The sequence below is a fragment of the Hoplias malabaricus genome, chromosome Y (assembly GCF_029633855.1).
Source record: "Hoplias malabaricus isolate fHopMal1 chromosome Y, fHopMal1.hap1, whole genome shotgun sequence".
Classification (NCBI taxonomy): domain Eukaryota; kingdom Metazoa; phylum Chordata; class Actinopteri; order Characiformes; family Erythrinidae; genus Hoplias; species Hoplias malabaricus.
In genome coordinates this window covers 38,163,772-38,182,651 of record NC_089820.1, presented here as the reverse complement: position 1 = coordinate 38,182,651, position 18,880 = coordinate 38,163,772, and the positions used below count along the sequence as shown (strand labels likewise).

Genomic DNA, 18,880 nt, shown 5'->3' with positions numbered 1-18,880 from the left:
CTTTGCAATGGTCCCTTGAGCTTCCTCCCTAATGCCACCTCAGCTGGAGTGAACCCAGTGCTCTCCTGCCATGCAGTATTAATAGCAAACCGAAACTCAGGGAGCCACTGGTCCCATCGTCGGTGCTTATCCTGTACGAAGGATGCGAGCATGGTTTTTAGGGTTCTATTGACTCACTCAGTCAGGTTGGTTAGGGGGTGATAGGATGTGGTGAGTTTCTGCACTATGCCCCATTGCTGACAGGTGGTATGGTGCAGGTGGGAGGTGAATTGAGCTCCTCGATCGAACACCAGATAGGCAGGTGTACCCCACCGGGTGAAGATCTCATCACTCAAGATTCGGGAGATTTGGGGTGTCTTAGCAACTCGGATAGGGAACAAATCAACCCATTTGCTACAGTAGTCCACCACAACCAAGAGGTGTTCATTCTGCCGTAGGCTTTTGGGTAGAGGGCCCATGAGATCTACACCCAATGTATATCGACGACAGGAGTGGACTGTAACAATCTGCTAAGCTTGGAGATGTGTGGTTGGTACTTTTGGCAAATCTCGCAACCACGACAATACGCCCATACCTCCTTCCGAATGGAAGGCCAATATGCTACCTCCAATAGTCGTAGAAGTGTCTTTAGTTGCCCCAAATGTCCACCCAATGGGTTGTCATGGGCATATTGAAGAAAAGCCCTCCGGAACTTGTTTGGGACCACCACTTGCCAGGTTTGACCCTGATGTCGCTTGGGCACCTCCCTGAATAAAACACCATTCTTAAAAACAAAACGAATCCGGTCTTGCCTCCCCTGTGGGTTTTTTTGCCTCGTCTCGTAGTGGCTGGAGAGAATCATCCGTTTCATGTTCCCTAGTGAGGCCTGTCCAATCTACTGGCAAGTCTTCCACCACCACTCCAGCTACCTGGTAAGTGGCTACCATCCCCTCCACCTGACCAGTGTGGATGCGAGAGAGGGTATCTGTTACCATGTTGCACCTTCCTTTTCGGTAGCAGACAGTAAAGTCAAAACCTTGCAGACGTATGGCCCACCAGTTCAATCTTGATGGTGGTTTAGGGTGGTTAAAAACCCAAGTGAGTGCGGCTCGGTCGGTGATCACTTGGAAGTGTCGTCCCTCTAGGTACACCCTCCATTTTTCAATTTTCAATGGCCCACACCACTGCCAGGCATTCCTTCTCTGCAGTGGAGTAATGTCTTTCAGCCCCTCGCAGGAGTCTTGAGGCATAAGCAATGACATGCTCTTGCTCCTCTATGTCTTGGGAGAGTACAGAACCAAGTCCCTCCTCACTTGCATCTGTCTGAATTTGGAAGGATTTACTGAAGTCTGGGGAGATCAGGACTGGGGCAGTGATCAAGGTTTGCCTGATGTCCTCAAAAGCTCTTGAGCATTCCTCCGTCCATATCCAGGTGGCATTCTTCTTCTTCAGGGCATTGAGGACGGCCGCTCTTTCAGTGAAGCATGGAATGAACCAGTGGTACCACCCTGCCATCCCCAAAAACCTCTGCACCTCTTTGACAGATTGAGGTAGGGGAAAATCCTTCACTGCCTCCACCTTGCTGGGTTCTTTACTTAGGCCCTCCTTAGAGACCACATGACCAAGAAAAGTGAGGGAGGTTTGCAGGAGGTTGCACTTCAGGTTTAATGTCAGTCCTGCTTGATGGAGACGCTCCAACACTTCTCGGAGATGATGAAAATGTTGCTAGGCCAAAGAGGAATAGACTACAATATCGTCTACGTAGACAAAACACGTTTTCCCCTTCAGGTCTCTTAGAACGATCTCCATCAGGCGTTGAAATGTTGCTGCAGCATTTTTGAGGCCAAAGTGAAGAACCAAGAATTCATACAACCCTTTGCATGTGACAAATGCAGATTTCTGGATACTGTCCCTCTCCAGGTTGACCTGCCAGTACCCAACCTCTTAAGGTCAAGGGTGCTGAAAATGGTTGCTCCATGAAGGGACTCCAAAATCTCCAGTACCTGAGGCATCGGATAGCCATCAAGGTGGGTTTTAATGTTCAGTCGCCGGTAGTCCACACAGAATCTCGTGCCTCCATCCTTCTTGGGCACAAGGACCACCAGAGCAGCCCACGGGGAAGTGGATGGTCGGATTATGCCTTTTCTTATCATATCTTCTATTTCCCTTTGATTACCTGTTGTTTCTCCATCGATACTCTGTAAGGCCTTTGGCGGACAGGGAGTTCATCAGTGGTGGTGATACGGTGAAGAACCTCTGACGTTCGCCCTAGTTTGGTGGAGCATACGGATGGCCGTTGGTGTAACAGTTTTGCTAGTTGTTGCTTGAGATCATCTGAAGCGTCAGCCTTCGCTACTAGACTTTCTACTTGCCGTTGCAACTCGGCACCAGGGGCTTCTTTAATGGTCTTAGCGATGTAGAGGTGCATGCTGGCTATACGTGGTGGTGACATCTTGCTGTCCATGTCTGTCCTGTAGAATCTGGTTGGGAAACCCCATTGCAAGCACTACATGGTGTCTTGAAAATTGATGTTGAGGCCAAATGAGTGGAGAAAATCTAAGCCAGCAAGATGCAGTGCTTGCAGTGGGTATGCAACTGACAATCTAATTCTACTAGACCTTTGGCAGCTCTAGACTGACCATCAGCAAGGAGGAAATTTTTCCCCGCACAAGGACTCCAAACCTCCTTCTTCCCTTTCAGTACTTCCCACAGAGACTCTTGCATTATAGAATATGTGCTGCCAGTGTCCACCACGGCGGAGAACTCCCGACCCTTGAAGAAGAGTGGTAGTGTCAGCATCCCAATGGGAGGAAGAGCAGGTTGGAATACACTCACGTGAGCAGGGTCCTGAGCTGAGCCTTTTCGGCTGGTCTTAGAAGCCTGAAGTCTACTCCCTGCAGTGTCCTGCTGGACCTGATTCCAGTAACTCTTTGCAGCAGACAGGTCCCTCTCCAACAAGTCTAGGGTTACAGTTCCTCAGAATAGCCTGGAGTAGGTCCCTCTCAGTCATGTCTTCCCTCTATTTTAAGCATAGAGCTCGGTACTGGAAAGCAAAGTCTCTGATACTCTCATAGGGTCCTTGTCTCCGGTCCCTCAACAGACACTCCGCCTCTGCTTGATAGTCCTCGGACAAGAATGAGTGAAGAAAGATCGATCTGAATTGGGTCCAGGTTTTGACTGCTTTCTTTTCTGCCTTCCACCAGTCTTTAGCTGTACCTGATAGAACAGATGTGAGGGCCGCTAGTATCTCTAAGTCATTCAGGGGTCGGACAGCCAGGAACTCCTCACACTTCTCAATAAAAGCTAAGGGGTCTTGCTCTTCATCGAGACCTCCATATCTTGGGAATTCCAGTTTGATGGGGGGGCTCAATGGTGTAGCAGTCAAACTGTCACCAGTGGAGCTTGGTTGGGTCTGTTGATCTCTTATAGTACGTACTATGTTGTGAGTTGACAGAAAGGGAGTGGAGGTTACAGGCAGTAGGGTTGGAAACCTCTTCTCCAGTTGTTTGTATCTTCTGTTAAAACAGTCCAGCACTGTCTTTCCCAGTTCCATTACCTCAAGGTCTATCACTTCCTTGAGTTTCTCATTTTGTCTCTGCAGTAGGTATGTGAGTCGTTCTTCAATTATTCGGTCATTCTGTTCCAACTCCTCTTTTACAGTCCTCAGTGCCCCTTTAAGTGCCCTGGCATCACCTAAGCAAGTGTGTTGCTCTTGCAGCTTAGTTTCTAGGGAGCAAATCCTCTCCTACATGATCCGAAGTTGATCTGCTAGGCTGTCCTCTGGTGGTGGAGGTGGAGGGGGAGGGGGAGGGGGAATTGGCCAGTCAGGTGCTTCTTCTTGGCCAACCGAACTCCTATCATCTTCCTCTTCTTCAGATGCAATATACAGGTGACTCAAGGTATCAATGATCTCAATGACTGCATCCCAATGTGTGACAAATGGTCCAGCCGTAAAATCTAGTGGGGGTGAGGCTCCAACCTCTATCTCTAACCATTGGACAGTTGTAACACAAGACACAGTTATGAACACAGATAGCAATAACAGCTAGAATCCCGAAGGTCCTTGTTCGGGCGCCACTATTAACAAATTACCCTAAACAATATTGATAGAATGTTTGCCACAAAAAAATATGAGGGGAATACCACATGAGGCTGCATAAATGCTACAGTGTTAAATGAAGACAAGGTAGCTGAAAGGAGACCATTTATCTACTATAGTGTTTACTAATTATTATAATCATAAAATTAACAACATTAATAATAAGCAAAAAAAAGTATATATTCATATAGCATAAACATACAACCAAAAAACCTATACAAAACCAACCAATCAATCAAACCAAAAGAAAAACCCAAAACTCCTCAAAACACAGTCCTTTTTTATCCTATAGGAGCATGGGCTTAGGTTTGGGCAGATCCTTAATGGAAAAGGAGATAATTAGTCCCACCAGTTGTAATGCAGTCCAGAAAGGATGAGCAGCAGGTGGAAGATATGAACTTGAAGGAACTTGGGTACGGCAAAACCTCCAAGCAGTTCTCAAATCCCAGCCATCCGCACATTAAGAACCTCAATGAGCCTGAAACTCAAAGTTCCTCACAAGGAGGTCTTCCAAGATGACAGTACATGTGCCTGTAGGTCAACTCTCTCTCTCTTACCTGGCTTCCCCTATTTATACCCCTAGACATGTTAACCTTCCTCCTGCCCCCTAGAGGATAGGAGGAGGTATACCACAGTTAGTGACCAGGTTGGTTACAAGGTTGTGCAAAGAGGAATGGTCGAAGATCCCTCTTTCTGTGTTCTTCCAATTTGTGAAGAGTTATAGGAGAAGATTAAGTGCTGTCTTGTTGGCAAAAGGAGTGTAAGAAATTACAGCATGGACCCATGCAGCTTACCTCACTGCACTTAATAATATTAATATCATAATAAATGTTCCAAACCAGTGTTTCTTCCTAGAGATAGGCTGACCATTTGACATATTTAGCATATGAACAGGCAAAGAAGGAAGAGCCACAACAGCTCTCACTGTGGGACCAGAAAACCTAATAAATATCAAAGGAAGTTTATTACTGAGTAATCAACAACCACCACAGACAAAATGAACTAGTCTAACATGAAGGTGACAGAACTCAATTTCCACTGAGTTAGAACCTGAGTGGTATTTACACATAGACTGTATTCAGACACAACTGACATCACATCCTTCAGGAGGAGCTTAGGGGAAGGCGGTATTGTTAAATTATATATGCTGTGTTTTTCTACTACTCAATGTTCAGGCTAGCTCCGCTGAATCCATGGTACATCGTTGTATCTTGCAACTGTTTGCTGTAATAAAGGTTAGTTAGTTAGTTATCGTTACACTTATATAGCACCTTTGTAGATACCCAAGGACGCTTTACAATCTACACTGCTCAGAACGCTCAATTCACACACACACACTGGCGAGAAGCGGCAGCCAAACGCGCACAGCGTACTCTCAACCAGAAACGACCGTCCACCTGGAGGACTGCATCGGGCACTAGGATTTCACCCAGGACAGAGCGCCAATCCATATCTGGGCACACACACATTCACTCACACATACACACTCATTAACTCACAGGTTTTCCATTTTTCATCAATTTTTGAGAGGCGTCCCATTTTTTCCTACAGGAGGTTGTACAAAGTACTAACACCAGGGGTGCCAATAATTGTGGCACACATGATTTCATTCAAAAGATTTATTTCTTAATGTGTGATTTTTTTCCCCCACCAAATAAAGGCACTTGAATGAAAGCTTAGATTTTTCTATATTATTTTTTAAAAATAGAATTTATGAGAAGCCAAAGAACACTTCTTAACCAGGGGTGCCAATAATCATGGAGGGTGCTGTACTGTTGTAATTAATGAACAATTTAAAATAATAGTTATTTTAAACTGCTTATACAGTAGTTGCAAAACACATGGACAGATTCTGCTTTGCCATTGTTCAAAAAGATTACTGACAGGCACTGACAGTCTTGACGGCAGTTGGCTTAATAAATGTCTAACAACAAAAATTATTTATCTCATTAACTACAGTCGAAAAGTATTTACAAGTGCATACTGGTCCCACAGCCCCCTGTGTCCCTTATTTTGATTTCAGAAATTTGGCAACCCTAATGGTGAAATAGTCATTCTAAGGTAAGTTATACAGTTGTCAGAGTCATTGTTTAAAGTAACTTTTATGTTCAGACAGGAGATAATTTTTTAACTGACATGTTGATGTTACATTGTGATATGCCAGTTCACCCACAGGTATCAAGATAATGTTAACATGGCGCAGACAGTTGACTCTCAGTGCTGAGTCAAGGAGGGCACATGGCCTCAACATTGATGACTATGTGAAACATTTTTCAACTTCTCAACACAACCGAAGAATAACGGTCTTCTGAACTGAGCATTAGGTAGCTTGGCACTTAGTCAGACAGAAGTCTTAGTCTTGGTGTTTGCTTGATTAAACTCTGCACTATGTTCATGTCAAGATGACATCATTGATAGTTTTTATATACAGACAAATTGTGTGGGTATTTGTGTGCATTTGTGTTTTTATTGTACATTTTGTACATTGTTAATAAACTGCAAATTTCATATACAAATCTTATCTCCTGTGGACTTGTACTTAATGAAAACAACATTTTGATTGCAATTGATTGTGTTTTTTGAATATTCATTGTCATAGTCTGTGGACCCCCTATAATAACTTTGGCCACACTCTGGCCACCACAAGGATAAAAGTGTAACCTGGCAGCAGGTCATGTTTTGATATTCTGTCACATGTTTAATTTATACCCTGATTTTCACACTCATTTGGAAAGAAAAATTGTGGTTCTGTGATACAGCACCGCAGTAAAACAACAGTCCTGCTTCATTCCATTCATAAATTAAAGTGCTTTTAATGGAACAGACAGACCTTTCTTTCTGGTCAGAGCCTGAAGCATTGTCTTTTTGCGGATGCAGCTCAGATTAAGAGTGTGATAAGTTCTGACTGATGTCAGATATAGGTCATATTACAGTATGAACAACAGACCAAAAAAATTTATTTGAACACAGAATAAGATTGGGTCACTTTTACCTGCTGTGTGAAAGTTAGGATGAAATATTATTTGAACATTCATCAAAAAATGAACTTTTTTTTCTATGTCATTTCACTTTGCTTTAAGCTGTTGTATCTTTTTTTTCAGCCTGTTTTACAAATTATTAAAAATGTATTCATTCATTGACTTTCTGTAAAAAAGTCTACCCAGAATCAATGGACTAAAGGTAAGAACACATGCTGGACAGTACACCATTCCATTGCAGATTCCTTAAACAAACCACATCTCAATTAAAAAAGCAGATGTTGGCATGATCAGCAATAAATCAAAATGTGTGCTTTCTTTCATGATTCCACAACTCTTTCCAGACCAGAATGAAATGTTGGTATCCTTAATTAAAAACCTAAATTAGAAAATCTAACAAACCTTATTAAAGGAGGGGTGTAAAAACCCATAACACATATATTTTATTTGATCCTTCTTCTACTAGACTAAATTTAAATTAAGGTGATGGTACATATACTTGCAACTGGTGAGTTTTTAAACATCATAAAGATCCACCATAAACCAAGTGAGTAATATAGTGCACAGAAAATAAACAGAATTTTAAAAAGTAAATCATGTAAGTAGATATGTCTGTAAGCACATAAACATAAAAGTATATGAATATATTTAAACATGACATTCAGTTTTAATCAAAATAAATAAGTAAATAAATAAACACTTTTTATAAAATTCTGAGTATAATTCCTCACTATCTGTTAGCTCCCCATTCTGTTTGTGAGCTCGAAAACAATCTAATGCATTTATGAAGCCCCAATGTCTGTCAATGGGTAAAAAAACCATAGTGTTTTGGTCTGGTATGCTAGGCTTTTTCTCTCTGCTCACAGCAGAAAAGTGGCATTATGTATGATTTAAGACATTGAAAAGCATGAACTGATAGGAAGATTTTTGTTCTAGTCCTGCTCCATGGGTAATATTGATTTATTACTGACGTAGATAGAACTGATTCTAAATTCAGGAGACCTCTAACTGCATGAAAGTAATCAAAGACATAAGTGCTACAAAAAATGAGAGCTTGAGTACCAAATTAGTTTCTGTGGTAATTCAAACAGTGAATAAAAACTTAAAGACAAGTTAAACATCAGCCACGGACAAAAACAAAGCAGAACGTAAACAAACCAGATAAGAGTTTCCCCACACGTCCCCTTTATGATATGGTAACATATTTAAACAAGCAAGTATTTACTTAAGTTAAATAAGCAAAAAATGAAGTATGTCATCCACTTACCCATTCACATTTAAGAGCCAGAAGACTAAGTACATAAGTATGTCACATGTAAAGTAAGTAGAACATTGAGCAAGATAACATTCACACAGCAAGTAAAAGTGGCCCAAATCTGATTATTTGTGATCAAATCGTTTTTTGTTTTTTTTGTTCTGCTGTTCACACTGTCTATATAAATGCTGTCTATACCTATATCTGAAATCAGTCTAAACAAATCACACTTATAGTGGAGTATAGATCAAGAAATGAAAAGTTCTTCATTAAAGAACTGTCCTCTCTGACCAGGATTTTCGTCTGGTCCGGAATCCAACATTCCACAGGATTGTGTGTGTGTCTACGACAGAATTAACATTCCACAAACCGCAGGGGGACAAAGACCCTGCAGCCCCCCGCCCACACACACGCACGCACATGAGACCTAACATCAAAGACGGGAGCGGGACACTTTCCAGCGACACCTGGCCCCCGGCCCCCTTCCTCTCTTCAGGAACTAAAGATAACAAGTTTATAATGCTCCTAAGAAACAGGAACCTCAAACAAAGAGGGGAGTTATAATCCCGTTTTATGACGAAGTAGCATCTCAATCTCCCACGGGAATCAGCAGATGGTTAGAAGGGGTGACCTCGGTTTGAACCCCCGTTGACTCATCCACACCGAACCAACGGCATGGACCAACAGCGACCCCAGGTGGACGTTTGCGAAATCACGTCTCGCCTAAGGCCGTCTAAATACATGATGGACTTAATAAAAATTTAATAAGTATGTCTATGCAATATGTACAAATGTCACTCTCTGTGCCCTACGATGAACGTCCACCTTCTAATGAAATGATGTGTATTACTGTTTTTATCATGAAAGGAAGTTTCTGTCTCTGATTAGAAAAACGAATTAATACTTCTAACATATCATTGTAAATAGGATGCAAACACAACGCACCCAAGATGAAATCTTATGTAAATGTTTGATATTAATAATCCAGGATGCTCATTGTTGTATATTACTAACATGTATAAGAAATTTCAATACGCGAAATTTATATTCCTTCTGTGTGAATCTCTGATTCAAACTCCCCCTCCTCTCTCTCTCGTGAGAGTCACGTGAGCCTCGAACTCGCACCCAATCAAAGAAAAGACACCTCCCATTAGGGCGTGACCACGCTGGCTTTGAAAAGAAGTTCAGCTCGGCACACAGATCAGTAATGAGAGACCAGTTAAGAGAACAACACAGGAAAAAGTGGAGAGAACAACACAGTTCGCAACAGGAAAAAGAGAGCGTGCAGTTCATCAAGTTCGCCCGTGCAGCTCAGAAGATCGGAAGCTCAACTCAGCTCAACCGCAGCTCAGAAGATCAAAAGCTCAACTCTTAACTTCGTTTCCGCTCTGAACGCCTGCACGCGTTCTCTTTGTTCATCTCTTCAAGCTCCAAACCTCTCCAAGCGAGACGCTTTCTCCTCTTCACGCCGACGAACGAAAACAAAGAAGAACCTTAAAAGACTTGATTTACATGATTTGTATGAAACAGACAGACATTTTCTTCTGGTCAGAGCCTGAGTCATAGTCCTTTTGCATATGCGGGTCCACTTTTCACATTTGGGCCACTTTTACCTGCTGTGTGAATGTAGATTTTTGTTGAAAATAATTTTTCTTACACTCTCTTCCTCACATGAACTCTAAGATAATTCAGGATGCAACCACCTTGGTGACTTTGTATAATGTAATTACCATGGGGTGCCTTTTGTTCCAACCATTTGGGCCAAGCTGAAGACATACTGGATGTCCCTAACACAGCAGTGGTTCTCCATTTCTGTTAACCTGATTGCTATGGTAATTGATTAGGTGTGGTTAAGGGTGGGAGGATCACTGTGTTATCCTTAAAAGGGTATTGTACAGTGAGAGTTTCAGACTTGTTTAGGAAGAGACCCATGCGCACCCAATAAACTTCATTTTCATCTCTACTTTTCGAGTCTCCTCTCCTATTTTCAAGAAACAACTTGCCAGCAGAAAAACAACTTCCAGCGACGAAAGCAGGAACAAAAGAACAAATTTTAAAAGACAACAATTGTGGCGTAGTCGGCAGGATCCTGCTGTCCGATGCTGTGAACTCCTGTTGCTGTCAGATTTGGACCAAGAATCCTGTTCTTCTGACGATCTGCTTGTGGCTGACCCTGGTGCTGTAAAGAAGCTGAACTGTCACCTCATACAACAAGGGTGAGCGAAAGAAATCTCAGAACACAGCACACACTGCCAGGGTAGGAGAGTTGTCTTGTCTTAAATGTGGTCCCATGTATTTGTGGGAAGGACACAGGTATAGTTTTATTCCTGGTCAAAGGCCGTAAAATCCGGTAGGACGGCATTTTCTACTGAGAATCAGGTGTTCCTGGTTTTGGGGAACAGACGGCATTTCTGTTCTCGGATTAGATTTGTTTCTAACCTTTATCTTAGGAAGGCGCAGAGAGGTTTAGATATACCCTCTGGTCTTTACAAAAGCAACGGCGTTTTGCTTTGGATTTAGGTGTTTCCCTATTTCCACCAGTTCCTAGATCAGAGTTCATGGTGGCGTCCTGGCTCGGGGTTGGATTAAGTCTATTCCTAACTTTTTGTTTTTGTTTACGGCATTTATGTTTTCAGAATAGATCTAAATTCTAACCTTTATCTTAGGAAGGCGCAGAGAGGTTTAGAGATACCCTCTGGTCTTTACAAAAGCAACGGCGTTTGCTTTGGATTTAGGTGTTTCCTACTTCCACCGGTTCCTAGATCAGAGTTCATGGTGGCGTCCTGGCTCGGGGTTAGATTAGATCTACTCACAACTGTTTGTTTTGTTTTGTTTTTGATTGTTTTTTGTCTGTAGTTGTGTAGTTTGAAATATTAGCATTTACAATGCAGAAAGTAGGCGGAACTCTGTTTTCCAGATGCGTGACTAGTTCCACAACTAACACAACAGAATCCACACCACCACAGTATACAGACAGGGGTGCATTTGAAGGAGATTTAAAACAGATGCTAGACAGGTTTTGCCTAAAAAGAAAAGCTAAACTGTGTAAAAAGTTTAACATCTCAGAAGATTCAGAATGGAGTCAGGAACAGTGTTTCACTGTTCTAGCTAAATGTGTAAAGAAGAAAGATATTGAAGGGTGTGTACAGGTTTTCAGGCAGTGGCATTCCTTGCTAATGACAGAACAGCATTCTAAAATTGAACAGTTAAAAGAGGAATGCTCCCATCATAAACGTGCTGCCACCAATGCTCAGAAAACCTGTGAACACAGCCAGCGATCACTTGTTCTTCTTGAAGCAAAAGTTGAATTGCTAGAGAAGGAGAAAGACAGACCGATAAGCAACAACACGAAAGCTACCAACCACCAGTTATATCCATCCTTGGATGCTTTTAAGAGAGAAACAGAACAGTCCAGTGGGCCTTCTTCCAGCGACAGTGAAGAAGAGGATTTTAATATCTCTATGTTGGAAGCTGCTCCAGTAGTAATTAAACAGGTGAAAACCAAGGGAGGTGAGGAGAAGATAACAGTTAAACACAAACCACTTTCTCCTGAGCAAATTGATCGTCTCTCTAAAGAATTTAGCCATCCTAAAGTTATGGGGTTGGGTCCTTTTATGACACAAATGTCACGTAAGATCAAACTATACTCTCTATATCCATTAGATGTTTTAGCTTTGTGTTCACAGATATTGATGCCTGATGAGATAGACAAATTAGAGTCATACTATGAGAAACATGTAGATAAGCTTTGATCTATGAAGGCTGTCAAAGAGTGCAATATGGGCATGTTAGCAGTTTTAAAAGAAGCCATGGGTTCTGCTGTTTGTTGGCAAAAGGTAGTGGAGTGTCATCAGTTGCACAATGGGCTGATGGGTTATCTCAAGACATGAGGAAGATTTTGCCTCTTTTGAAACCAAACTGGCGTACAACAGCAGTAGGGGAGCTGTCTGACAGTTTAGTAGCATATGAAAGGGATTCCAGCGTGAGATTACATATATCTGCTGTTTTGCATAATGCCTCCCAACAATCCAGGAGGACACATAATAAAATTGATGGCATATGTCGCTACTGTGGTAAAGAGGGACACTGGGAAAGAAAATGTAAACTGAAGCATTTAGATTCCCGGAAAACTGCTAACTCAAACAAGGATCAGGACAGTTCAGGGGATGAAACTTTATCACCTGAGCTGGCAGGGCGGCTCCTCAAGCTTATTCAACAAGCCAGCCAGAAGCCCGCTTCTCATACTCACAATCAGGTGTCTTTAAACTGATTGTGTCTGCTGTGAGAGCCTATTTGCAACCGGTCACACATGAGAAAGACAATAGATCGTATGTGAAGACTACTGTAAATGATCAAGAATTTGATTCCCCTGTAGTGATGTCACAAACTCTCACAGTGCGTTGTCCACATGAGATTACTTCTTTTTCATCCCCTGCTCATGAAATCATAGTTTCTGCCCAGAGAAGGGGTAACCGGCTTGCTGCTCCCACAGCTCCAAATATTAGCCTCCAAAAGGCACAAATCACAAATCAATCATCCTTAATGATGACTGCATTGTCTGATAATTGTGATGAGAATGATAGTGATGATCATGAGTGTGTATTGTCATCACACACACCGACTTCAGGCATTTATGAGTGTCCCTTAGAAAATCCTGACACGATTAAGTTTTGTGATGGTTCTCCCCAGGTCCTGAATGGAAGCAAACAGGCTGGGTGGACTATATGTTCACCTGATGCAGTGGTAGAAAAGGGCCATCTTCCCGACCATTTCTCAACACAAGCTGCTGAATTAGAAGCCCTTACTAAGGCTTGCATCTTGGCACCTGGTGTTACTGCAGGTTCTCCCATTGAGAATGCTCCTTTGGTATCTAAACTCATGACAGCTCCTGAGCTCCCAGCTAAGCCTACAATGGCTAAAGTTAAAGGTCACAGTTCCACCAACCTTATAGAAACCAGAGGTAATATTATGGCTGATGCTACAGCTAAAGCACCAGCAAAATTTGACACAATTTCCGCTGCTGCAACAACTTGTAATGAAAACGTCCCACAAAATATGGGTTTATCCCTATTGCAAGCAGATGCTCATCCAACTCCTGATACACTGCTGAAATACTGCATGGAGCTCATTGACTCTCTTAGCTCCGTACAACAGCGTGAAAAAAAGGGTGTGGGCTAAGTCACCAGAGAGGGGAAACTATTGTACCAGGACAGTTGGTAATGATTATAAATCATACAGCTGCTCCTTTAGAAAGCAGGAACAAAAGAACAAATTTTAAAAGACAACATTTTCCACAATGGGTTGCATTTATTACAAGAATTGCTACGATGCTTTGTACCAACAACACTTTGATTCTTAAGAATGCATCTAAAGCCTAGAAGACTTTGTTAAAATTTCCTTTTTTGCTGTTTTTCTTATTCCAGAGGCTGTTATTAAGAAGCTACATGGAAACCTTAATTATCATTATTATATCATTGTGGTTAACACATCATAATTGCCTAAATACTAAACATTTTTTTATGCTGAAACTATTTACTTCTGTAGTCATAAGTTTTGCATTATTGCTGTTTTTAAAAGCAGCACTAGGTATTTTACCTTAATTTACCTAATTACAGCTTCAAAATCATGATGCTGGTTCACTGACCTGCAATAGGGAGAAAAAGCTACTGTTGTTGCCACTCTAGGGTCAACACGGCAGAAACTGCACTCTAACATTTGGAAGAGAGTGGGGAACCACCCAGGAGCAGAAATGTAAAATCTTAATTACTGTTCCTTTAAGATAAATGGATAAGTCCATTTTTCAGCAGCTCCCTAAAGGTGTTGCAGCAGTGGATCTGAATTCAACCTAGCAGTTGATCCACACAATCATCTTAGCAAGGAATGCATATAATGGACAAATTTATGTGGGTTATATTGTATGAGGATTATGGGTATATTTATATGGATGGGTATAATAATGTGAGTGACAGTTATATGTAAATAATGTGTAGTGTTTTTATAAGGAATTTGCTACTGTACTGACTGTCCTTTCCCTCAACTCTCACATTTTAGTCTGTTCCATTCCTGCTCTGCTCCACAGTTTGCACTTTGTGGTTTCATATCATAAATCATTAGAATTTAACTCAAAGTCTTGGCTTCTCAAGACTTGTGAAAGCCACTTCCAGGACATTCATACTCAATAGCATTTAATCAAACAGAAGTAGGCTCAGCTGAACTTTGATGGACAGACATGACAAACCTATTTCCCTCACTCTCACACTCAGTGTTGGAGTCCCCCCAGAGTTGTGTCTTAAGTCCCCTTCTCTACTCAGTGTACATACATCAGAGTGATGACCCTCCATCGTTGTCAAGTTTGTCAATGAAGCATTTGATGTGCGTCTGATATTAGATGATGACAAGAGGCCCTATCTAGAGGAGATTACACACATTATTATGATAATTATCTCCTCCTTAATCTCAGCAAGATGAATTTGCATCTTGCAGAACCTGTCATGGTCATGCCACACCAGCAACCTGGCAAAGAAGGCCTCTTTACCACCTCAGAATGGACTTTGTCACAGGAACATCATAGTCTGGTTTGGTAACAGCAGGGTGAGTTTACCACTCCAGAGGGTTTTGTTTTCAGCTTAGTCCATAATTCATACTGAGTTTGGTGACCTGCAGATCATTAACAACATGTGGTTTTAGATCAAGTCTTGAAAGGATTGTGAAGGACCTCAGCCATAATGAAAATGGATTCCTCTCTGTTGCGATCAGGAAAGCACTTTCACTCTCTGTAGGCAAACTCAGAGAGGATGATAAGGAGCTACTTGCCACAAGCCATCCATGCTCTAAACTCAGGACAAACTATGAATACCTACCAGAAGGTAGATTACATTTTATTTATGCTGAAATATGTATTAAATATCAAAACTAACTCTCACTATTACCTAGAGCTCCTGTTTAGTTTCTTCGATTAATCCCTCTTTTTATCTATCAAAATTTTAAATATCTTCTCCCTGAGACATTTACTCAGCTAATTAAGAGATTCTAATTCAAAAATCATCATAACTACACAGAGAAATGATAAGTAAAATATAATGTTTTCCTCTCATCAGTTTGTCATGCATATAATACTATATGTTTAACCCCTTGCCAAAAATACAATAAAATATAAGCATTTTGATTGTATTGATGTGATTATTTTCATTGATAGACACTAGTAATATGAGTATAATATTCATTGTTTTGACATTACATTAATTCTTTAATTTTATAATAAATATCCAACATTAAAACCTTCAAACTTAGGAATGGAGATAATTTATTTTTTAATTGATCTTTACAAGTCCTTATTATAATCAATTTATCTAGAACCTATAATTTTCTATGTGTAATAATTCATCAAATAGTTTCACTAATAGTTGCACTATGTATGAGACAAATAAACTTGGATTTCATTTGAAACTGAAATCATTTCACACTGGAATCCTTTAAAACGGATTAATGACTGGGGGAGACCAGTATATACAGTATCCTCTCCTTTGCTGTGGTACCAGCTTCTACTCTTCTGGGAAGAGATTAAATTAGATACTGAAACATTGTGGCAAGGATTTAAAGGCATCAAGCCATGAAAATATTAGTAAGAACAGAGTAATGATGTTGGATAATTAGTTGTGAATCACAAATGCTAGACTGATTTATCCCAAAGGTATGGTATGAACCTTCACTTATGCGCTTTCTATCCTGTTTTACTGCCGTGCACTCCATGTTATGTGATTTCCCCCCCTCCAACACATACTTACAGGTTCACCCTGGTACCAAAAGGGTTTGAACTTCTCATCGTTTTTAAGACTGAAGCTGGTGTTGCTAGTAACATCATACATCTTATTATCCACAATTCCATGGGACTCTGGATACAGACCCTGTGAACAAGGTAACACAAATACTATTCAGTTCCAGACTGCCGACCCAAGTTTCTGGCCCTAGCTTTAGTCTGTTTGCCTACCTACAATCTATATTTTCATGTCTGATGGTGTGTCTATATATCCTTATACGCTTTGTGTAGTTCTTGCCTTTTTTCTTTATTTGGTCCACTCCCCTCTTTATATATTACTTTCTTCCCTTTTCTATATACAGCTTCAGTACTTGTGTTGTTATTGTGTATTATTATTACATCATTTAAGCCATTTTCCAAGTTTTCTTAGTTCCTTGCACTCATATGCTCTGGTCTGTGTCTTTTGTGGTCAAGTATTCTCTTGTTTTGATATTCTCGGCCACTTTCCCATTCCTGATGTTGGATTTGCTTTGGCTTATGCTTGACCACATCTTCTGGAAAAGCCTAAATAAACAGCAATTACATCCAACTAGTCTGGCTCCCATTTATTACGTGAGCTGCATGATTTTCTAGGGAGGAAAAAAAAAAGGAAAACATCCCTTCCTTCCTGAAAATGGTATACCCCCTGACTTTAAGCAAATAACAGAAGGCCAAGATTAAAAAAGAAAGGTTGCTGAACAATGAAATAACAGGAAAAAGTGACCTTAAAGTCAGAAGACAATAAGTATACATTTCACTGTAGTGGATATCCTGTAAAAGATGAAAAGAACTTGTGTTTACGCTAGTGGATTAAAAGAAGGGGGCCTTAAAATTATAAAAGAAGACAGGGTGAAATAGAATAACTAATAGGAAACTAATATATAAAATATGGTGATCCCATTTTAGAAACTTTCTTTGAGGCAAGCTGTGAATCATACTTGTCTATATGGGTATTTCCTTACTTTTTGATCCACATTGTAGAATATGGTAATATACTGAAATAGATTAATCATTTTTAAAAAGACCCTTACTATAGCTACAGAAAAGAAAAACCAAGACAAATTTAAATTTAAAAATAAATGCCACATCTCTACGATTTTACAAACAATATTTTATATACATCTTTTTACAAATATAATTTTTCTAAAAAAAAAAAAAAGTGTGTGTGTTGGAGGGGGGACCCTGTGTCTATGATTGGTTCAAAGAATTTCTTGCAGCCAATCGTGTACAATGTGGCTTCCACGTGTCACAACTCATTTGCATAAAGTTGGGAAAATCTCGACTTGATTTGTCACTTGTTGCTTGCTAGTGTGAAAGTAGGGTAAGACATACTCACTGTTACAATGGTGTAATGGTTGGGGAAGGTCTTTGTGGGATAGGCAGGTCGCATGTACACTGTGGAGGTTCCACATTCTCCTGGAAAAAGGCAGAATGGTAATTTTTAAAAATATTTTGCCTTTAATTTCAAAAACTTAAGTATTATAATCTCAATTTTACAGCTGATTTTGAGAATCATACAACTAGAACAAGACCTAGGGTATGTCCCAAAACCTAGTGAGCTGTCCAACTAGAGAGCATTTTACATCAGTGTATGCACGCTCCCGACTGTCCCAATTCTTTGATACTTCATTATGCTGTTTACTAAGATATCTTAATTTGGCCACATTTTAAGGGAGCATCAAACCCTTCCTCACCTACGAAGGCAATCCCAGGATGCAACACAAGAACTAATCCTGTCCATTTCACTCTTCTCCCAGAGCAAAAAATAATTTCAATTGCGATAAATATGGGAAGATTAGAAACTGAAGTGACGTTAGCACAGGTTGCATACTGTGGACAGGAATAAGTCGTGACACAGTAACTCAATAGACCATATTTTTGTTTGCAAAGTAATGATGTGGTTTGTGGGTGGAGCTTAATTGGTGGTAGGAAGTCACAGTGAGCATAGTATTGTCAGGTGTAGGAAAACGGGAACATGGCTAATGCAGATGCTTTCTCCAGTTATTTTATTATATTTTATTAGCTTACAAGTGAGAGAGTATATCCTACACTAATAAGCTAATTCTTAGTAATGGTGTGAGGTTTCTTGACCCGTACTCACTGTAGGGTAAGTGGGTCAAGGAACAAACTAAATGGCGAAAGTTACAGTGACCAGACATTATATAACTTGTGGAAAAACCCAGTGTGTATACAAAAGTAACACTCAAGGCATAAAATCTCTTGATGCCTACAATGTCCAGGACATTGAATACCAAGATTTGACGGATGCTTTTGTGTTTTATGGACCAACGTGTTGCCTATGGCAGGGGTACTCAAATGGAAATGATGAGGGGCCACAATTTTTTTTTTTTTTTTTCAATGACTCAAGGGGCCATTTATTGGGACCGTGTATGATAACATATCATAACATTATAACGTATAACATTTATAACATTTCCTTTTTATTCAAAACAAAAATATTACCTATAATAAAAATTTTATTTGCATTTGGGCATAAATTAAAATTAATAACTAAATAAAACCAAACATAACCATGTTCAAGATGCAAAACAAATAGCCTTCAGGCAGCCCATTTCTTGTGCTTTGTTTAACAAACTATGCATCGCTGTGTCAAGAACTATTTCACATTTCTCAGCTGTTCACATTGCACATTTTTATTGCCGCGACAGTTTCTTGACATATTAAGCACATAGCTCGAGTACTGGACGGTGCTAGAAAGAACGCAAATCTTTCTGTCCATTCTGACTGGAACTGGCGGTTTTCGCTGTCCAGTT

The 18,880-nt window shown here is 40.5% G+C and overlaps 1 protein-coding gene across 1 annotated transcript in view; it reads right to left on the bottom strand.

Annotated features, from left to right (window-relative positions):
• Positions 1-18,880, bottom strand: part of LOC136677714 (ectonucleotide pyrophosphatase/phosphodiesterase family member 1-like) — a 115,882-nt gene that overhangs the window by 31,894 nt on the left and 65,108 nt on the right. Inside the window, exons 7-8 of the mRNA XM_066655313.1 lie at positions 17,443-17,522; positions 16,096-16,215 (exon numbers count right to left, since the gene is read on the bottom strand). Of these exons, the coding sequence (XP_066511410.1) occupies positions 16,096-16,215; positions 17,443-17,522 (200 nt within the window). The remainder of the gene's footprint in view (positions 1-16,095; positions 16,216-17,442; positions 17,523-18,880) is intronic.